The 20,355-nt window shown below is 40.8% G+C and overlaps 2 protein-coding genes across 3 annotated transcripts; one reads left to right on the forward strand and one right to left on the reverse strand.

Annotated features, from left to right (window-relative positions):
* Nucleotides 1–1,917: 1,917 nt before the first annotated feature.
* On the reverse strand, nucleotides 1,918–9,803 carry LOC149076898 (uncharacterized). The gene is made up of 3 exons (XM_089244618.1): nucleotides 9,727–9,803; nucleotides 5,694–6,062; nucleotides 1,918–2,501 (listed from the first exon to the last, which is right to left on the reverse strand). Exons 2-3 carry the CDS (start codon nucleotides 6,042–6,044, stop codon nucleotides 2,481–2,483), a joined length of 372 nt encoding a protein of 123 aa, XP_089100744.1. The 5' UTR covers nucleotides 6,045–6,062; nucleotides 9,727–9,803; the 3' UTR covers nucleotides 1,918–2,480.
* Nucleotides 7,403–13,989, forward strand: LOC149076899 (uncharacterized). Of its 2 annotated transcripts, none has more exons than XM_089244616.1 (2): nucleotides 7,403–7,633; nucleotides 12,457–13,989. In XM_089244616.1, exon 2 carries the CDS (start codon nucleotides 12,460–12,462, stop codon nucleotides 13,249–13,251), a length of 792 nt encoding a protein of 263 aa, XP_089100742.1. In that variant the 5' UTR covers nucleotides 7,403–7,633; nucleotides 12,457–12,459; the 3' UTR covers nucleotides 13,252–13,989. The 2 variants fall into 2 exon arrangements, with proteins under 2 accessions (XP_089100742.1, XP_089100743.1); XM_089244617.1 differs by having other exon boundaries at nucleotides 7,587–7,808; nucleotides 12,457–13,983.
* The last annotated feature ends 6,366 nt before the right edge of the window (nucleotides 13,990–20,355 follow it).

Raw genomic sequence — 20,355 nt, forward strand, 5'->3', positions numbered from 1 at the left:
TAAAAGTTGTCCAGTGACGATAGACCGGTGTTGTGCTCGGTTTAGAAGAGGAAGTGTACTCCAGAGATCGGCAACGAAATTTACCTGGCGATGTACAGGGTGATCAGAAATTAAAACATTTTGAAAGTTTATTAATTCATGGAATAATGTTCGTAGTTGGATAGAAATTGACACAAATGCTGGAAACGACACAGGGCTTCATTGAAAAAAATAAAAAAATGCCCAACAGATGGCGCTGGACAGATTTCTAATCCGCCTCTAATTAATCTTTGCTAATATATGTATTTTAATGCTAATTCTCACTTTTGTTATCAGATAAAGCGCCATCTAACACCGATGAAATTTTTGTAATTATTTTTTTAAGGTTTTAATAACACCCCCCCCCCCCATGTTATTTCCAGAATGTGTTAATTTTTATCCCCCTAACACGCAGGTACATCATAACTTCCAAATTTTAACTGATGTTTGGATCACCCTGTATATCTGCATATAATTTGGGATTTCGATTTTTCTAAATAATGAATATATTAGGAGGGGGGACAAAGTTCTTGCCAGAAGTGATAGGTAGCGCCAGACGAGTGTTTGCGGTCTGATTTGCGTAATCGCGATCATTTTGGAAACGTTGAATTGTGTTCTAGTAGTACACACAAATTTTTTTTTCGTTGTTTGCAACGTTTAGGTGTAGTACGGCACGTGTGAAATGTCTGTTGAAAAAGGTCTCATTGGGGCTGCCAACTTTAGGAAAAAAATCCAAATCCGAAAAAATAATCTAATGAGCTGCACATGAATTTATTTTCTTAAATCCTGATCTCATCCCCAAAAATATTTAAAAAAAACAATTGAAAAAAAATGGCCATTTAAAGGGTTAAACAAAGGCAGCGCTTTAAATGCTGCTGCATACACGCCAGTAAGCGCTGCCACCATTTTATCCATTGTACATAATTGGTTATTGCTATAGCCACTCGTGTCCGGAAAATGCACCGACAAACAATTTAACATCAGTCCGACACAAGTGAATAAATGGCGCGAGAGAACAAGTGAAACCGGCCTGTCACTAGAGCTCTAGCTCGCTCATCACATTACGTAGCTCATTCTATCACTCACCAACTAGGTCGCATTAAGGTTACTTGATAGGGGCCCTTATTCTAGTGGCTATAGGTCGCATCACTCTGTCACGCACTTACTCATTCTGTTACTCGCTAGATTCTTCAGCCTACCACTGGGTCACGCATCCGTCTTCAAGTCGCTCACTAACCAATACTATAACCACTGCATCGTTTACCGATTCGTGTAGAACAGTTGTTGAACTGCATGGCGATTCCATAAACCATAATCATTGGAAATCCCATGGCGACTTATCCGCCGTTTTTGTGAAAATTGTGACGTTAATATCTCTCACTACTACTAATAGCTGTTTCCTCTGCCATTTTCCCCCACCCCCGATTAGACGTCAAATTGAGCAGAAAACCAGTTTCCCCCCCACACAAAAATGGAGGGCACCGAGTGCACTCGGTATTTCAAGATCACCTCAGTTATAGCGGTATAATACTCAACAACTTTGTCAAAGACGAGTATTTCAAAAGCTCTACATTTCATAGATAACTCAGTTTTTGAACTGTAATCGTACTTGCCATTTTTACTTCAGAATATGGTAGATGGCAGCACCAGCAAGAACAGAACACGAGTACAATTCTAACGTTAGGGCCGCACATACCCGGAACACACATTCCGGCATGTATCAATTCATTAGAAATTTCGTAGAGGAATGAGCAAGGTGCATGTACACGGTAAAGTAGAAGTTGAAAAATTTGTATATACAGATAACACTCCGTTATCATTTGGTATCAAGTGAATTTCGTTGCATATACAAACTGAAAAAAGGTTTCTAGTATCAAAAGAAATAACCCAACAAATGAATTCAAAAAAGAATTGAAAGTAAAATTTTATTCGCAAATAAAATCCTAAAATTATACATTGGAATATTTTTCGTGAGCAATATTTCATGAGCGAGTTCAGTCGAGAGTATATTCTAAAAATAGCAAAACTAATTTTTTTTGTCAGTCGATTAAATAAAATTATTTTAAAGGTTATCAAGATTCCATTCGAACGAATTCTCTCGTAACATGTCCATGGTGAAGAGGGATCTTTCCGCTGACCAATGAGATTCGGTGTTAACGTATCCATCCTCCTCCGACGTCCAGAACCCTCGTACAGAGTCATCGTCGTCCTTGGTTGCACGGAACGTCCAGCAAGTGAAGAGTCTTTTGAAGCTCTTCATCATGGGTTTCACCATTTGATAGCACAATATAATGGACGGTATAATTACTAAAATGACTCCGATGGAGTTGGCCCACCTCCGTGCTCTACCAACGTCTTGGACAATGACGAAGCAAGTCGAGGAGATCATTCCAACGAACAAAAAAGCGACAGCCGTGATCAGCAACAGATCCGAGGCTATAGTGAAAATCTTGAAGATTTTCTTAATGGGCATTGCGATCAACCTGCCCAAAGAAAAAAAAAGCATTTGAGATTTAAATACGATATCATAAGAGTTTTCAATTATTAAACTGATTAACCAAGTACTGTGTGTGGCATCGTGGTGCTACGCTAAATGAACGCACAGCAGGGGCGTAGTCAGAAATTTCGTTCGGGGGGGGGAACCACTTTATTTCGGGGGACCAAAGCGATAGAACAATAGATTTTGCCATCTTTTTCCCTTTTTTCGGTCATTTCCTCACATTTCGGGCCCCCGCTACGCCCTTGACGCACAGAGACAAACGCATGCAATTATACACAATGCAAAAACAGATCTCACTCGAGCAAAACATAACTATCCTTATCGGTGTACTACGTCGAGTTTATTAGTAAGATCAAATCTACAAGATTACTTATAATTCCGATGACCATACTATAGCCTCTCGACAAAACCAGGCAGACACAGCATCCGTCATTTATGTGCAGTGTGACGTCAGTAATATCGCTACTGCTGGCTAGAACTCCTTAATACATATATGAAGGCGTCTTACTGCTGGCCCCTAAGGGTGCGATTGTAGTGCATCCAGGTTTCAGAATCAGGTAGTGGGCGTTGCTTACTTGTGCCGGGATGGTGCTCATAGTGCAAGTTTGTTTTCTGCCGCTGTACTTTGTATATTTTTTAATCGTCAAACCGACGGGAGGAAAAAACGAAAAAAATTCAGACTTAAATAAAAAGTAGTTTCGATTTGGCTTTTGTACCGTGTGTGGGAGTTGGTTTTTGTCCTTTCACATCTTCAAAACAATATTCGCTGTTCATTTGGTTTCGTTTCCTGCCACATGTAATGCATAAAAAATTAGTTTCATCTGCAAATTATTTCATCAAATCTATTCATAGTTTAAATTTCTCTCAAAATGAAAAAAAAAAATATTGGGACAAATGTTTCAATTATTTTGCTAAAATAGGCAATTGGACACATGAGATGGCAGAAAAAGTAGGAAAACAAATTGCCCATGTGTCAAGTTTTAGGAGCAATTTGTGTCTTCGAAAAGGAAGTATGTCGATAACCAGGATCCGGATGTTCATGACATTTGCATTGTTTTTTCCGTTAGAGCATTTTTTTAGTTTGAGACTTTTTTTTTGGCACTAACGATAATTTTTCAATTTTCAAATTTTTTAACCATGGAAAAAATTAAGTTATAATATTGATTGCATTGAGCACTAATGAAAAAAATATCCGTGAATTTCTTTGAAAATAAGACTGGGCTTCCTAACAATAGGCATGCATACACAGGATTTCCTCGGGGGAGTTTCATTTTTTTTAATTGGAGAACCCTATTCCCTCCTCCGGTATATAAGTCATGGGCCCCCTCCCCCATATCTAGCAACAGGGCCCACCGATCAGATACTTTACGGGACTCTCAACACTTTTGAAAAAACAAAAATAAGATTAGTCTCGGGCACCGAAGTCGGAACCCCCCTTCCTTATGCCCCCCATAACAGATTCATTAATTACAATTCGTTTATTAGAAAAATTGTTATTTTAGATGAAATCTAAACGAGAGAAAAAAAAATAACATACGATTTTGATAATGTCAAAACTTCCGACATATCGAACACTCAGCTTTACAAGAGAACTTTAAAAAAATCCCAAAGTAATAGAACAAAAAAAAAAGTCATTTTTGAAGATTTTTAGAGCAACATCACGCGGGCCTTGGTGATAATGACGAAAGTAATTTTCTATGTTAAGAATTATGAATGTAAGTAGGGAGCCATAGGCAAGCTGCTGGCTACCACGGCCATAAAGTATGAAGGGGGGGGGAAGAATCTCGAATTTAATTTTCCCGAATCTACTCTGGGCCCAGTAAACTATCCACGGGAAGAGCTTGAGTTAAATAAAAGCGCCCGAGTGGCGTGGTGGTAAGATGCTCGTCTACCTCCGTGAAGGTTGCTGTTACGGTCCCAGGTTCGAATCCGAGGGAGGATATAGTAAAGATATTTTCCCTAACGAGAGCTTGAGGAGACCACTAATAGACAGTGCCGTCATTTCCATCTCATTAATGGCAGTAAATTGTAATATGGCCAGGGTTGGTGTTTGGCGCGTAGTAGTTTAATAATAAAGTTAATATAAACACCTTTTTTTTAATAAATATTCTTAATCGGTTGGATGGATCTGGAGGATTGGGAATCTCTTCAGATCACGAAATGGATGCTTGTCAACTGTAGGGTTGGTATGGTATTTCCCTTTGACGGGTTTTTACCGCCTTTGGAAAAACCAAATGCAGGCCTGGTAAAATTATTTTATAACTATTAAAATACTTTAAACTTCTTAACCCCCAAAAGGGAAGATATAGTCATTTTTTTCCTAACTACTAACTGATGTGGAAGGAACGATTCTCAATATTTTCAAAACTTACCAGAGTAAAGTGAGTTTTCAATAAAGAGAAATTAAAATTTTTTAAAATCAATTAATCGTTACTAGCCTACAATCTAGTTCAAATACTAAACCCAACACGCGCGGAATCTTTCATCAGAATAGTTAAATTTTCTGCTTTTCACAGCCAGTTTGTGTAAAGCGGTGACCCAGTATGCCGCCCCCCCCACATGCGTTAAGACTAAGGGGGGTGCTCGGAAACCCCGTCGATCATTTATTGATCCATGAAAATAATGAATAATGCCTTCCATTATTAAAGGCTTGAACAATATACGGTTCAGTTCAAGCAAGGTTTCCAGGCCCAACAGTCAGATTTCAAAGTCTGATGGAACAATTCTTACCATTTTGTGGTCCTATGAGAAGGTGAAATCGACATTAGGAGTTACAGGTACTTCATTGCTATAACAACCCCTTATGATCACAGGAAGGCACCGAAAATATTTGACTTAGCGGAATTCATAAGCTATACAAACGCATCCAGGGTGGCCTTCCTCATTGCGGGTGGGGGATATAAAGTACGAACTGTACCAACGGAGTACCGAAAACGTCTTGACTAACGTAAAGGGTTAAACCATGAGCTCAAAGTGTTGTACTGGTATCCTTACTTATCCCGCTAGAAAATTCCGAAATAGCTTCGAAAACTCCTACGAAGTTCATTTCGTTCCAAAAGCTTTCAAAGAACGATATATGTTACAGTACTCAACGTTGGGGGACCGCTAATGCCAAGTTTATAAGCATATTAAAAGTGGAGGAGGAAAATTCCTAAATAAAGGAAAGTACAATTACAGTTTCGGGGACTGTCGATGACTGAAAGGCTTCTTGGTTGACTGGCGAAGGTGCCCTGCTGGCGGTACCGCCACGTAGGAAAGTCATCAGTAATATCTTGACGAGATGCGAACAATACACAAGCCCAAGTCCGGTCAAAAGAAAGCTCGCTGCCATCTCTGAAGTGATGAAAACGCTGCCAAGTAAGCTGTCCTCCTTATGGTAATTTTGCTGGTCATCACTGCACACGACAAAATCGACTAGCATGCCCACGAGGATGGTCACTCCTATCGATAACAGGGTTATCGCCGAACAAGTGATAACAGCAGAGATGAATTCATCCACGGTGAACACCTTCGGCCTGCCGCTCATCTTGGAAGTGGGAAAATCCTTTGGAGAAAAAGGTAAGGATAATACTGAGATTTTTGGAAAAACAGTAAAAAAACATATTGGAATACAGAAGTCGTAACTTTGACGATGAAGGTTGTGTTTCAACTGGTCAAGACCTACTTATGAGCAGAGCAGTTTTAACGCTTGGGGCCCACCCGGGGCCTCGAGTGCATAAGGGCAGGGCCGTAACTAGATACGTGTCAACAGGAGAGCACGCAATTTGGAGTCCCCGTATAATATAGAAGGATCAGTGTTGAAGGGTGGTTTTTGCCACCCTCTAGTCCAGCGCCCGGGCACCAGACCCTACTAGTTCTTCCCTAGTTGAGGCTCTGCATAAGGGGGGGGGAGAAGCCTCGTGATAGAGATTTAGTGCTATGATTTGCGAGAAAAATTTATAAACCGGTACTTTCAGGTCCCAGAATCAAGTTGCCCTGGGGCCCCACTGTGCTGTTAAGACTGCCCTGCTTATTATATGAAATTTTTCTAATGACCAAAGTTTGTAATATTTTCGTAAATATTGATTACTTAAAAACATTTGCAATTCATTTTGTTATGCGCGGTAATGATTTAGACTAAAATGTTTGGAATGATGTACTACTATATTACTTAACGTACACCAACTCCGGTCTTATCGCCAAACACCAAATTTCCTACTGATGAAGATTGGTTGGAAACGAAGATGCCATCTATCGGTGGTCGCCCCAGGCTCGGAAGGTAAAGAACTTGTCCATGTTCTTCCCACAGATTGGATCTGTGGACCCTGGCAGTAACCGTGGTGGAAGGCGCACATCTTGCCACTGCAACACTCTGGCACTTGATGTACTGGGGCCCTCAGTAGCAACTTATAACAGCTTCTATATATTCAAGATACATTTGAAAAACCATAGTACCAACTCCCATGAAGCCCCCCCCCCCATTAGGTATGAAAACTCATGGACATGCCCACATGGGACCAATAAGATGGCCTTGGTTCTATGTACAGCTCTGCTGGATTCAGGGAGTAGTCACGTCCACCTTATTTCACTTAGGGAAGGATGTGGGAAAAAGCTTCTCCTTCAGATTTTCACACCCGTGGGGCTCCACCATTCCCAAAATATCCCAGGACCGTATGGTCCTTGGTTGAAAACCGTGTTCTACACAATTCTTCATAAATTTCATAAAACTTAAAAAATAAAAACTTAAATGAGAGACAAACGCGTCCATTACTTAAACATAGCATACAGATAACGAATGCTTCTTTCACGGATAACAGCAAAGCAAACTGATATCATTGATGGGTGTGTCATACTATTTATCTATACGAACGATCATGTTAGGCTTTTGGCGATTGGTGGTCAGTTGGCCCTAATCAGGAAGAGAGGAGTAGGAAGAAGGTAAAAATCCAAAGGCCGGCTTGGACCATCTACGCTAGTTCTTTTAGAATATCCCCACCAGCAAGCTATTTCTGTCCAACTTCTAATGTGATAAAGATAAAAATAATGGGAAGGAGGATATACTGAAAAGGAAAAAAAGCGACAGCCTTCGAAAGAGACTGGTTCGAACAGGTGTGGACCAGACCATACGAAGCCTAAGTAAGTAAAGTTTGAAAGTATAAAAATGCACGCGAAATTCTGCCATTGCTATATCTAAAATCAGTGTGACGATCGCCGAAGCGCATTAATTTCAGTCCATTATAATATCAAAGAGTATTCATCGTTGTCAACGCTTACCCACGAACATGACGCAAACGCCTTCTAGCTTATTAAGGTATGTGTGCGATACGCATTTCTTTACTGTATAGGGGCTAAATTTAATTTTGGTTCGCTGCTGAAAACTTAAGTAAAAAGATCGGCTTTGCGAGACCCATGGGGCTGCATTGGTCGGAAGCTTGTTCTCGGAAGTTAGTGAAACCGGCGACGCAATAAGTGCTTTTATAGCACTCGGAAGCCCCTGTAAATCTATTTTGGGTCGTGACCTCTCCCTCCATAAGGATGGGCTGACAATGCTCTAGCCCCTTGGACGATTCTCAATGTTTTTCTTCACTTCAAATCCTCCTAGATGGGACCGAGTAAAGTCTGGTATAGGAACCTTGCTCGAGAATGTGGGGGTATGCATGACCCTAGCTCAAGAAATCCTGGCTATATATAAGATTCGTACGACCCGTCTCGGAAGTTCCTTTGACCAACGTATGGGAAGTGACCCCATGAATTAAAAACCTCTGCTTTACTGGAATCATTCGAAATAGAGCAGACTTGTGCTTCTTGAGAGCTGTTGCCACGGCCACAACTGGTGGAAGAGCAGCCGGGTCTGGTTCCCCGAATCAAAGGGGTGATCAAATTTCACCCTTTAATTCCTCATTCAAAATTACGGGGAACGGTGGCAAAATTCTCGCTTGTGTCTTGGCTGACAAAGCATTTAGTTGTAGCCCTGGCTATAGCAGCCGATTGAAGTTATTTTCCGAGGTATTCCCCATTTCTCAATATTTTAAAATATATTACAGATGGTTAAAAAAAACACCCCAAAAATCGTAGCAATTAATATAACAGGATGATAGAGACATTAAAATGAAACCAATAGAATATCTGCCTGCACGATAAGTAACAAGAGAGCTTAATTCTCGATACATATTTGCCCTGAATAAGCGTTACATCGAGCATAAAACATGAGTAATGCAGTGGTTATTTTCAGCCGCGATCCAAAATCGCGATCATACCTTGCGACCCCATGGGACCGTTCTTCGAAATTTATTGAAACCAGTTACGAAACGAGTGCATTTATAACATGACTATGTGCATTCGTACGACCGATCAAGGAAGCCTCTGCGATTCAAATGTGGGTCACGTGCGTCCCATAGCTCAAGAATCCCAGATTGTAAGTGGATTTGTATGACCCATCTCGGAAAGCCCTGGGAATAAAGTTTGAATCGCGACCCATAGCTCAAAAATCCCAGTGCTGGTCGACTGAAGTTGGTTTTCTGCGATTCTCAACTTCGAGGCCCGGTTGCGAGCCGATCTCCCAGTTAAAAAAGTCTCGCCAGTGAAAGCAACAGGCCTACAATGGTACAAATACATATTCAATCATTACATTTCACTCATTAGTTCGAAAAATAGATGGTAGCACTATAATTAAGTATTACACAGACAAACTTCACATTAGGTTCACAACACATACACGCACATTCACGAGGCGCATGCGTGGTTTAGTAGTTCAAAATCCCTGGCCGGAAGTGGATTTGTACGACCCATTAGGTTAAGAACCCCTGGTGTAATGCAAGTGCCGTAATGGATAAAATTTGATTGACATTTGAATATACCGTTCACTATTAATACCGCATTCAATAAACACAAAAACCAAGTACTTGGAACCAATTCGGGGTACATGAAAAATATTCAAGTGTTATACAAATGATATTTATAGTTTTTTTTGGAAGCAAAATAACACGCGATATCAGTGATAGCACTGCGAGCCTCGAAATGTATGTTTTTAAAACGTAATCGCCTAGGCAGATGGGCCAAGAATTACATTTCAGGATAAAGTAATAAACCACAAGTCAAGGGTAATTTTAAATAAATGAAAATTAAGCTAAATTGAATTGATAATTATGTTCGGAAACTTGTTTTTATTTATAAATTAGCACTTTTCTTGAAGGGCATGGAATTAGAAAAATTGTATGACTGAAACTCACCTGACGGTACAATAATGTTTTTGAAACCTTACGTGATTTGCACGAGTATTGGAATGCAGAGGATCGATACAAACATAGGAAATTATTTCTTATAATGTGAGTCGCAGACTGAGATATTTTGCATATTTCGATTAACGATTGATAGCATAGGCGAGAGAAAAATCGATTATTCATTCGTATCGAAAAAATTGAATGCTTCAGACAATAGATGAGAAAAAAAAATAAACATTAAAATTTTTTTTTTTCATACTGAAATAACGTTTTTTTTTTTGCAAAAATGGTTAATCGATTTCTTAGGGGCCGTTCAAGTATTACGTCATCATCGATGGGGGGGGGAGAGAGGGGGTTCCGGATTTGCTGACTTTTGATGAGGGGGGGGGTGTTTGGATAATGCTTACGTCATCAACCACCCTTTATGACAATATGAGTTAGGATTCAGAGGGGCAGAGCTGATGACGAAATTTTGCTGACAAGGGGGGGGGGGGGTCAAAAATGGCTAAAAATTTGCTTACGTAATACTTGAATGGCCCTTACACGTATTGTTATTAATTGTGAACACTTAAAATCGAAGTATGCAAAATATTCAGTCTACTACTCGCACTCACAGGAATCAATATCACATGTTCTTATCGTCCGATCCTTCGCTCTCTACAGGGTGATTCTAAGTTCATGGGACAAACTTTGAGGTGATATAGCACTCCAAAAACCAAGCATTTTTTGATCATAGAATGTGTGGTTGAATTGCAATAGCAAAGGCGGTAGAGGTTGTTTTTAGATAACGCACAGCAGCACTTCACCAAAAAAAGCTAATATATAATATTTTTTCTGACGGATTCTCGCTGCAGTAAGTGCTACAATTCGAGGATGCGGTTATTGTAATATGCTAGGCTTTCTGATGGTGCAACCTGGGCAACGTAAATTCTACCACCAGCAATTGTACCGCTTGGTCATTGTGTGGCGCGGCAGAGCTTTGATGGTCCTTGCACCAAATAAAAAACTGCAATCCAATCCAAAGGTGCATATGGACCCTCGAATGGTTGACAGTACATATCCGTCGGAAAAATATATTTGTTTGTGGTGAAGTTGGTGTTGAGCACTCTCTAAAAACACCCTCTACCGCCTTTGCTATTGCGATTCGACCGTCCATTCTATGATCGAAAATGCTTGTTTAGATGTCTTACATCACCTCTTAAGGTTTGTCCCATGAATTTAGAATTACTCCGCATAATTCGTGCGATGCCCGAGTTCCATCAATTGCCCTAATTTCGAAGACTAATTTTAAAGCCTATAAAAACTTAATATACTGGAACGGGATTCGAACGTATACCCGATGAGACGATATGATGGTATGTTTTTATTTGATTTTTTTTTGCGCAAAAAACTCGACTGTCAAGTCGGCAAGAGTCGATCCGTATTTCCACCAACAGCTTTGACGATGTCCAAAACAGTGTAAATTGATGATAAACTATATTTGAATATTTATTGATTTATTAGTTGCTGTTATATATATATATCGCGTCAGTAAGGGGTCATTCAAGTATTACGTCATCATCGATGGGGGGAGGGGTTTCCGATTTGCTGACTTTTGATGACAAGGGGGGAGGGGGGGGGGTTTGAATAATGCTTTTGTCACCCTTTATGAAAATATGTGTTAGGATTCAGAGGGGCAGAGCTGATGACGAAATTTTGCTGACAAGGGGGGGGGGGTTAAAAACTTGCTTACGTAATACTTGAACGGCCCCTAAAATGCAATGCCATATGTTCTATACCAGCTACCAGTGGTTCTTAAACTTTTCGGCCCCTACGGCTCTCTTGCTGTAGAAATATGCCCGGATTCAGGTGAAAGAAAGTCATACTGTGTATTGTTACGACCATTACTGTGGGAGTGAAAGTCATGCTCTGACTAAACGTCCCGTATTTTTACGTGAGAGAATCGTTATATTTTTCCCATAGTATTTTTCCTTCCGAATCGTGGGGGGGGGGGGGGGAATCACCCACCACGAAACTTCCCTTTCCTTGGAAGCGTGCCAACCTAAATATGATTTACCAGCTGTCCTCTTATTCTAGCGATTATTTTTCCATGGTTTCATTTCCCTAGACCGGAGGTTCCCAAACTCTGTTCCATATCTCGTCCCCTTCTTCATTAATTTTTTTCTCCCTGATCGCCCCCCACTCAAGTCAACCTTAGGATCCTATGTTATACCCGTAGCTTCTATTGCCCCTCTGAAGTATTTTGTACCGAAATCACACAGTAAATGATGCAATAAAAAAAAAAAAAAATCTAAAATACCAAAACAAAAAAAAAACTGAGAAAAAGAAATTGGCTTTTTTTATCATTTAAATGTATTTGGAATGTATATTCAAATATACACCGGATCGTAGACGGTGGTTAATTGCGGTGAGTTCTCTTTGGTGCCCACATTACCGACTGAATTAGTGATTCCCAAAGAGGGTGATAATGTCCTTTGGATGGCAATTTAACGGATTCGGGGCGAATAGAATTTACAGGTGCAACATGGGATCCTATGGATTGGTTCAGCAAAGGTGATGGGAACAATTTTTTTCCCGAAGCAATGATGAGACAAAAAAAAAGGGGTTTTTCCAACAGTTTGGAAAACTCTGGATTTAACCATGTCTAAGAAAAGTAGTCAATATGTTTACTTGAGTTTAAAACCATATTTTTTTTGCTCGGTCATAGCTGACAATCTTTTTTCTCTCTCCCACGAATAGATCATGGCGTTGACGAAGGCAATTCTAATTGCCAGGAACGCGATGTATTTGACAATGTTCATGATTGGCTTGAGCCTCTTCGGCATCGGTATCATGTATCTCGTGAGAGGCCGCACCGTGGAAGCCACATATTTCATAGTCGCCTTCATAATAGCCGAAGTCTTGGCGCTCTCATTCAAATACTGCAAGTGCTGCTATTCCTGCTGTTACGGTGGATCGGCGGGTTCCGACAATCACGAGTTCGACAACGACACCGAATATTCTGTTCTCATAAACGAGACTCCAGAACAGCAGCGACTGAAGCAGGAGATTTATAATAACGAGCCTTATTCGGCTTTGCTTCCGAAGTCTCACAAGAAACCCATGAAGTATTATCACCCGACGCCACAGCACGACAACATCGAGTCGACCACCATTGATTTCAAGAACCCTGACCATAAAGCGAAGAAGGGTTTTGTCGAATCTTCGATGATGACGAGTGCATCCGGAATCTTAAAAGACAGTTTGGAGAGTCAACAGAGTTTCGATTCCAAGTTCGACGACGAAGAGTTTCCGGTCCTGCAACCGGGTTCACCAGCGTTCGTCGATATCGACGGCGAGGCCTTCTATTACTCTGTGGACAACTACTGCTACAACGACGGCGAAATCAGACACAAGAACGCCAGCAGATACAACAGTTTCCAGTCGAACAGCTTGCCAACCGATTTCCGAGCGAGTGATCAGCTGGAGGGCTCATTCAGAAGTTTCGACACTGCGGCATCAAACGTGGCCACAGGACGCGAGGAATCTGCTTGATTGCGGTGGTCTGTGTATATATATATTCATCATCCATTCATAAATAAGAGGTCCAATAAAGGAAAGAGTTTTCAAGAGGAATTCTCTTGAATCTTACCCAGAAATTTCACAGGGACGGGTAAAATGGACTGATAACACGATCACCTTGTTTTCATAAATGTCTGTGTTGAATATGTTTTACTATAAATAACGATACTAAGAGTAGGATTCGAACACGACCTAGAACTCATCGTAGTCGAAAAATGGAGATCGAACGAGGCAACAACTTCCTCTTGGTGAAAGTGGTTCAGTTCTCAACATATTGGAACCTTCCAGTGTCTCTTCCATACGAATAAAACTTCACTTCGAGTTTCGACATAATACAGTCGTATCATAACCAACGACAAAGTATGTGACAAGTATTATTGATACAGCTCGTAACGAAGAGAGCTAGGTGTCGGCAATGTGATCGTCAACACAATCGTGGCACCACTTTCTTGGAATGCCACCACTGATCATTGATCATCCATCTCTTCAAAAAACAACCCCTTAAATTAATGATCACCAAAAAATACTGAAACAAATGAAGGGGTTTTTTTTTCAGAATTTTAGATATTTTTCTATTTAACGGAATTTTTTTTTAATGCGGAAGTTAACACGTGAATTGCATCTCAAAGAAATTTTTCGTTTCAATTCAATTAGGAAATTCAATTCGTTTGTGAACAGAAGTTATTGTATTAAAGAAATGTGTTGAAAAGGTGTTATGTGAAATGTTTTTATCTCTAAAGAACAGAAATCTAAGACTTTTCAGTTCTTACACTTTTAAGACTGAAAAAAAAAATGTACATTAACATTTTAAAAACTGTTTTCCTACTTCCATACGTCCTGTTCGATCAAACGGTACACGTGGTCATCGTACTGGCAACCAGGATTTTTTCCGGATGTAGTTATAAAAGGGTTATTGTTATCAGAAACCCCGAATACCAATGAGATCACATTAAGCGGCCATGTAAGCGGTATTGTATATTAAATACACACAATCGTGGCATCAAAGAACTAACGTAGGGAATTGAAAACGTAGTCAAACCCCGTTCTAAAACTTTTAAAGCACTAAAAATTTATTTCGCTACATCGGTGGTGGGGGCAACTAAATAGTAGATCCGCCATGTAACAAGAAAATGTCCTATAAATGGGGAATTGGATAGAAAAAACCTCGCTTGCTCTCTCTCTCTACAGCGGAGTTCGTTTATCCATTTTTTAATAAACTTATAAAATGAGATAGCAAATTTTTAGGAATTTTCGACCCCCCCCCCCGTCAGCAAAATTTCATAATCTCTGCCTGCCCCCTAACGCATATTGGTGGGATCAGAAACGTACGCGGGGGGGAGGGGGGCGACAGAAATTTACTTTTGTAATGCAAAAAATATTTTTAAAAAAATTAAAATTTCCGAAGGAAATACCTTTATATGCTATTATAATCAATTTCTGTTAATATCAATGCTGTTTGAAGAACTTAAAAATTATTTTTAAGAAATACATTGCGATCTACCCTTTAAGACATATATGATAAACACTTGTCCCACGGGCCTAATGTGGCCCGGGTGGTTATCTGATGTAGCCTGTTCCCAAAACCTAATTTTGTAAAAATGTACTAAGTGGCACATTTTTACAGATTGCTTAAGTGACCCGTGACACAATTCCAGAGCATTTAAGCGGCCCGTGCCTCATTTTAAGATCGATCAAATAGGCCTGTGGCACATTCGAAGATCACTTAAATGACCCGTGACACAGTTCCAGAACACTTAAGCGATCCGTGGCACGTTTACAGATCCCTTGAGTGACGTGGTACAATTTTAGAGCCGCTGATAATAAGTCAACAAGGACGACTGTTGGGCATCGAATGGGGAGCATTCTGATTGAAACGATTGGTATTGGTTCCTTGTGAGCAGTGCTGTCTTAACTCATGGACCCATCCGGGCACGGCCCGGGAGCCTCAAGAGAAAAGGAGCCTCACACAAAAATTTGATCTGGTAAAACGTTTTCTATAATTTACCAGGTAGAGCCTCAGAAAAGCCATTTGGCCCTAGGGGCCCCCCATGATGCTATTAAGACAACCCTACTTGTTAGGTTGGCACAAGTCCAAAGATTATCGGAACATTCTGGGAACCTCTCCACTTCTAATCAGGAGCACAATAGAGGGGTTATTACTAGTTGTTTCAACAGGTCAATGTTGCCCCTATTCCCACATCTACATCCAGCGGGGCAACGTTTACTGATAATTAGCGGCACCCAGTGCGGTTATGCATCACATTAGTTACCCACGGCTCAGTCCCAAATTACGTAAGTGATCCACGGCATAATTACGGATCATTTGAGTGATGCGTGACACAGTTCCACAGCACTTGAGCTGCTTGGACACATTTCCAGATCACTTGAAGGTTCTGTGGGTCACTAGTGGCCGTATAGAGGACTTAGGGATCATTCAAGTATTACGTCAGCATCGAGGGGGGGGAGGGGGTTTCGGATTTGCTGACTTTTGATGACAGGGGGGGGGGAAAGGTGGTTTGAAGGTTGCTTACGTCATCAACCACCCCTTTTTGAAGATATGAAATATTCCAAGCTGCTGACGGGGGGGGGGCAGGGAGTCAAAAATGGCTGAAAATCTGCTTACGTTATACTTGAATGGCCCCTTATCAATAGGTAGAATTCTGATTCTGGTGCCCACAAACTACCGCTGTGGTAGTTGAGTGGTCATAGTGATGGACTCGCATCGCGAGGATCTCGTGAAGTTCGAACCCCACCGGCGTCACAATGGTGGTCGGCTGACGTTTTTTTTCTGTGGTTGCAAACTTCGAGGCGCGAATGCGAGCCGATCTCCCCGTTAAAAAGTCTCGCCACAGAGAGCAACAGGCCTACAACGTGACAAATATTCAATCATTACGCTTCACTTACAATTTGAAGAATAGATGGCAGCACTGAAATATCAGACGCAATACTAGCTACACAGATCAGACTCTTAGGGGCACTTACTTTGTTCCAGACTCTGCCACGAAGCTGTGCTGGAAGAGATTTCGACAACGGGATAAGTCCGAACGGCAGAGCTTCTGACGTTCATTCATTCAGGTGCCCGCCCACAAACTATCGAAAGCTTTTTCTCGTTTTTGGCGCAAAGGGTAAGATGCCATTAAAAATATTTCATATTTTCATAAAGGCTGGTCGATGACGTAAGCATCATCCAAACCTCCCTCCCCCTTGTCATCAAAAGTCAGCAAATCGAACCCCTTCTCCCTCCCATCGATGGTGAAGTAACACTTGAATGAACCCCTTTCTGATGTTGTTCAAGTTGAATCTAGCCGCATATTTATGGCGACGATTTAATAAAGCTGTGCTTCCCAACCAGAGATCTGCGGGCTCCTGGGGAGGGGGGGGGTTCGTAAGTACACTTTGTAAGGGTCCGCGGAATCATTTTCATTTCCTACTATTGCAATTAATGATACATATTATGCTAGGAAATTGTGATTTATTCAATTTTTATGATAAAAATTATAAAACAACTAATACATTTGAATTTTATAAAAGAGTGATAATGGAATTTGTCTTTTGATGCTATAGGGCAGCGGTGCTCAACCTTTTTTGACTCGCGGAGCCCCTTTTTAGTGTATAACTTCTGTGGAGGAGCCCCTAGGCCTCATTTTTATATAGGCCTACAGTTAAATTCGATCACAACGACTTCGGTTGAAACGATAACTCATTTATAACGTCATTAATTGGCGGTGATGACTAACTTCCATGGAGAGAATAATGTTAACGGACCTCGCTTAAATCGCCCGTTAAAACGCAACGACATCGGATATGACGACACATTTCTTGTCGTTATTTCGTTTTATAATAATTAAGGTGATATTATATCGCTTCTTTCCCGACGTCCTTTCATTTCGACAAAAAGCTTACTTTAATACACAACCCTTACTAAAATACGGCACGGATGTATGTGTGTGTGTGGCAATTATGACTGTAAATATCAATATTAATTTCACATATATTTGCCATGTTCAGCGCCGTCTTAACGAATGGGCTCACTCTGGCTCGGTCAACATCAGCTAGAGCAGATGCGTACCTCCACAAGGGTGGGGCTGACGGGGTTCCATCTGTAGAGCCCGAGACAATTACCATTATTTTTTGTACTTTCACGCAATAAATTCATAATAGAAGAGCTCGTGAAAAGTATGGCTTGGAGCCCACCAAAGATTCCAGCCTAGGGGCCCTACTCCAGGATGTGGGGGCGATGGGCAGATGTGTTATAGTATCTGCTTTAGCTGGTGTTGGCACGGTCCGGGGGCCTCAAGTGCAGAGAGGGCCTCGTGAAAATGAATGAGATTTCGTCAAATATTCGACAGTGAGTATGAAATTGGGTAGCACATATTTCTCTATCTAGCTAAGTAGGGAACCCCAGAAAAATTACTTAGCCCATGAGCCTGTGATGTCGTTAAGAAGGCTCGGCAATGTTTAACCTTTTTTCCCTGTGAAAAATATTTAGTCACTGCAGACTTCCTTTAGCACTGAATTTCTCCGATGGTTAGGTTAATTAATTGGTGATTTTTCTGACAAGTAGCAACATTTTAGCGAAAATTGGTGAAGTCCCGTATTAATGGTCTCAATTTCCGTATTTTTTCTGGTCGAATATGGTCACCCTGAATATAAACAACTTCATGACCACTATTTGATTACACTTGATTACATTTTCATTCTTCAACGTCCACCTCGGTTGCAACGACAAAATTTCGCGGAACCTTCGATGCCATTATAATCGAGTTTGACTGTATTTATATCGAATTTACTGATTCATTTTATTTTCCCTCGAGCGGCCGCGGAAGTGTACATGGAGCAGCGGTTGAGCGGTTGAGAACCGCTGCTCCATGTACACTGCCGCGGAGTATTTGCATTCCGCGACATCAAAAGATTGGAAAACACTGTAATACGGGGTTACCAGACGTCCTCCTTTTTGATGTTATTTCAAGCGTCCTCCCAGATTTTGGAAAATTCGCCCCATTGTCCTCTTTCTTAGGGGGGTTTCAGGAGTTATTTTTCTTAGCAATTTTTTTTCTCTCATTTTGAAACATGTATCTCTTGATTGATATATATCAATCAATATATGACACAGTACTTATTGTACAAGGTGACTTAGAAAGGATCAGCCGATTTCAAAATTAAACAGGACGCATAGCAAACAGAGAGTGTGACACTTTACTGGCGAACCGTTGATCCTAGAAGTATACATCCAATTAGAAAAAGTTTCCAAATAACGTGTAGTACTCAGATATGTCATTCACGTTGCAAGGGGTTGTATACTTATTAAAAAAAATTACCTTTTTGTACATTCCCTGTGTGCCCCAAAACTAAATTAGAAAGTTGTTACCCTCTCTTTCCTGATGTCAAAAAAAAGAAAAAAAAAGTCGCCTTTAAGTGGGACGATCCAGAGGCATCTGGCAGATTTACCCACAAGGTATCACCCCCCCCCCCCCATCAGAAGCTCCTGAGAAGGAATGGATGCTAAACATCCTAGTGACCGGACTCCATCACGAAACTAATAAGATTGTTGAAATTTCAGGAAAATAACCTGGAGAAAGCAAAGATAATCAGACAGCATCTAGACGAAGATTGGCGCACCTTCCCAGTAGACCCTAGACCAGAGGTCTTCTACCATTTTCTATTCGCGAGCACACCTGTACTCATCATGAAAAGAAGAGCACCCCTACGGCAAATATGGCATACGAATACATGAAATAAGGATTAATCTAAATCTTGGAATGCAATTTGCACAAGATTTTCAATTGGAACGTTGACCAAGTGCTCGCGCGCATGAAATCGGACACGAGCATCGAACCCTCTGGATACTTCAGGGAGCAAGCACCGTGGTGCTCGTGAGCAATGGGTTGAAGATGCCTGACCTAGACGATCGGCCAGACTGAGGAGAAAACGACAGTTCCTTCTTGCTGAGGACTCTGTGGAATTGATTACTGTCAAAGGGTTCCTTAATTGTACCCTTAACAACCTCCTCTCCCCGCACTAATTTTACTAAAAATACACTAATTAATACAATAATTTTTGTTATTAGTTGACTCCTTTGCTCATGTCACGATGATTCATATCATTTTACAAAGGTTCTTAATTTTATGTATCTTATCTGTGTACCTTTATACTACGTATTTGTAATTTGAGAGAATGAATAAAATTTTTCCGACACGGTTCACAATTACAAGAGCATAAAAGCATGTAAAGCAAAGAGCATAAAGCATAAAAGCGTTTGCTGGGGATTACAACAAAGACTTTGATTGCATACTAAGGAAAAAATCTTACGATACTTTGTTCATAGATATACGTAATCAAAGTGATGTCGGTTTCGCCACTACTCTAGAGTTAATAATGACAAGCATCATTTAACTCAGGGAGTACGACATCTCGGTGCTTTATCACATTTTTTTTTAATGATGGGTTCCCCTGTAGGACTACTCAAAACCATCAGTAACAGCAACAAAAAATGTCTGTAGAGCCGTTGCTGCTTCTTCTCGACGTACAGAAGTCTTTTTTCTTCATTTCCCACCTTCACAAAGTCCTCGGGACTCTTTCAAAACCACTACAGCAAAGTTCCCGGAAGGCAGATTTCACAGTCTTTTTAAAATTTTTCCAAGTCCAAACTTTTTCTTTGCTATCTTCACGGGAGCTGAAAAGATCATCCACATATGAAAGCTCCTGACTACGGTCACAATCGTCAATATTATCTGCCGGGCAGGACTGAGGTTCGTCATCATCGTCTTCATTCGAAATGTTTCCCGGATCATTAAACAGTTCGTCGCAAAGGCTTTCTAGGTCTCTTGTTTTCAGTACTTTCGACCTGGGAATGAATGTTTTTCCGTAAGGGGACCAAGGATCACCAGTCAAGGGATCCATGTAAGCGAAACGAGGGCGATGTTCTTCCTCACCACTCGCGGATTTCTGACGTTCAGCTGCTTCTAAAACGCTAAGCTCTAGTGCGCGAAGAAGCATTTCTTCTTCCGTCATATCCAAGGTGATATTCGGCTCAAGCATGAGCGTATTTTTATTTCCAGATGAATTCCCTTCCATCAC

Source organism: Pholcus phalangioides, unplaced genomic scaffold (genome assembly GCF_987345545.1).
Source record: "Pholcus phalangioides strain wild (caught in Gottingen) unplaced genomic scaffold, Ppha-v1.0 ptg000015l_1, whole genome shotgun sequence".
Lineage (NCBI taxonomy): Eukaryota > Metazoa > Arthropoda > Arachnida > Araneae > Pholcidae > Pholcus > Pholcus phalangioides.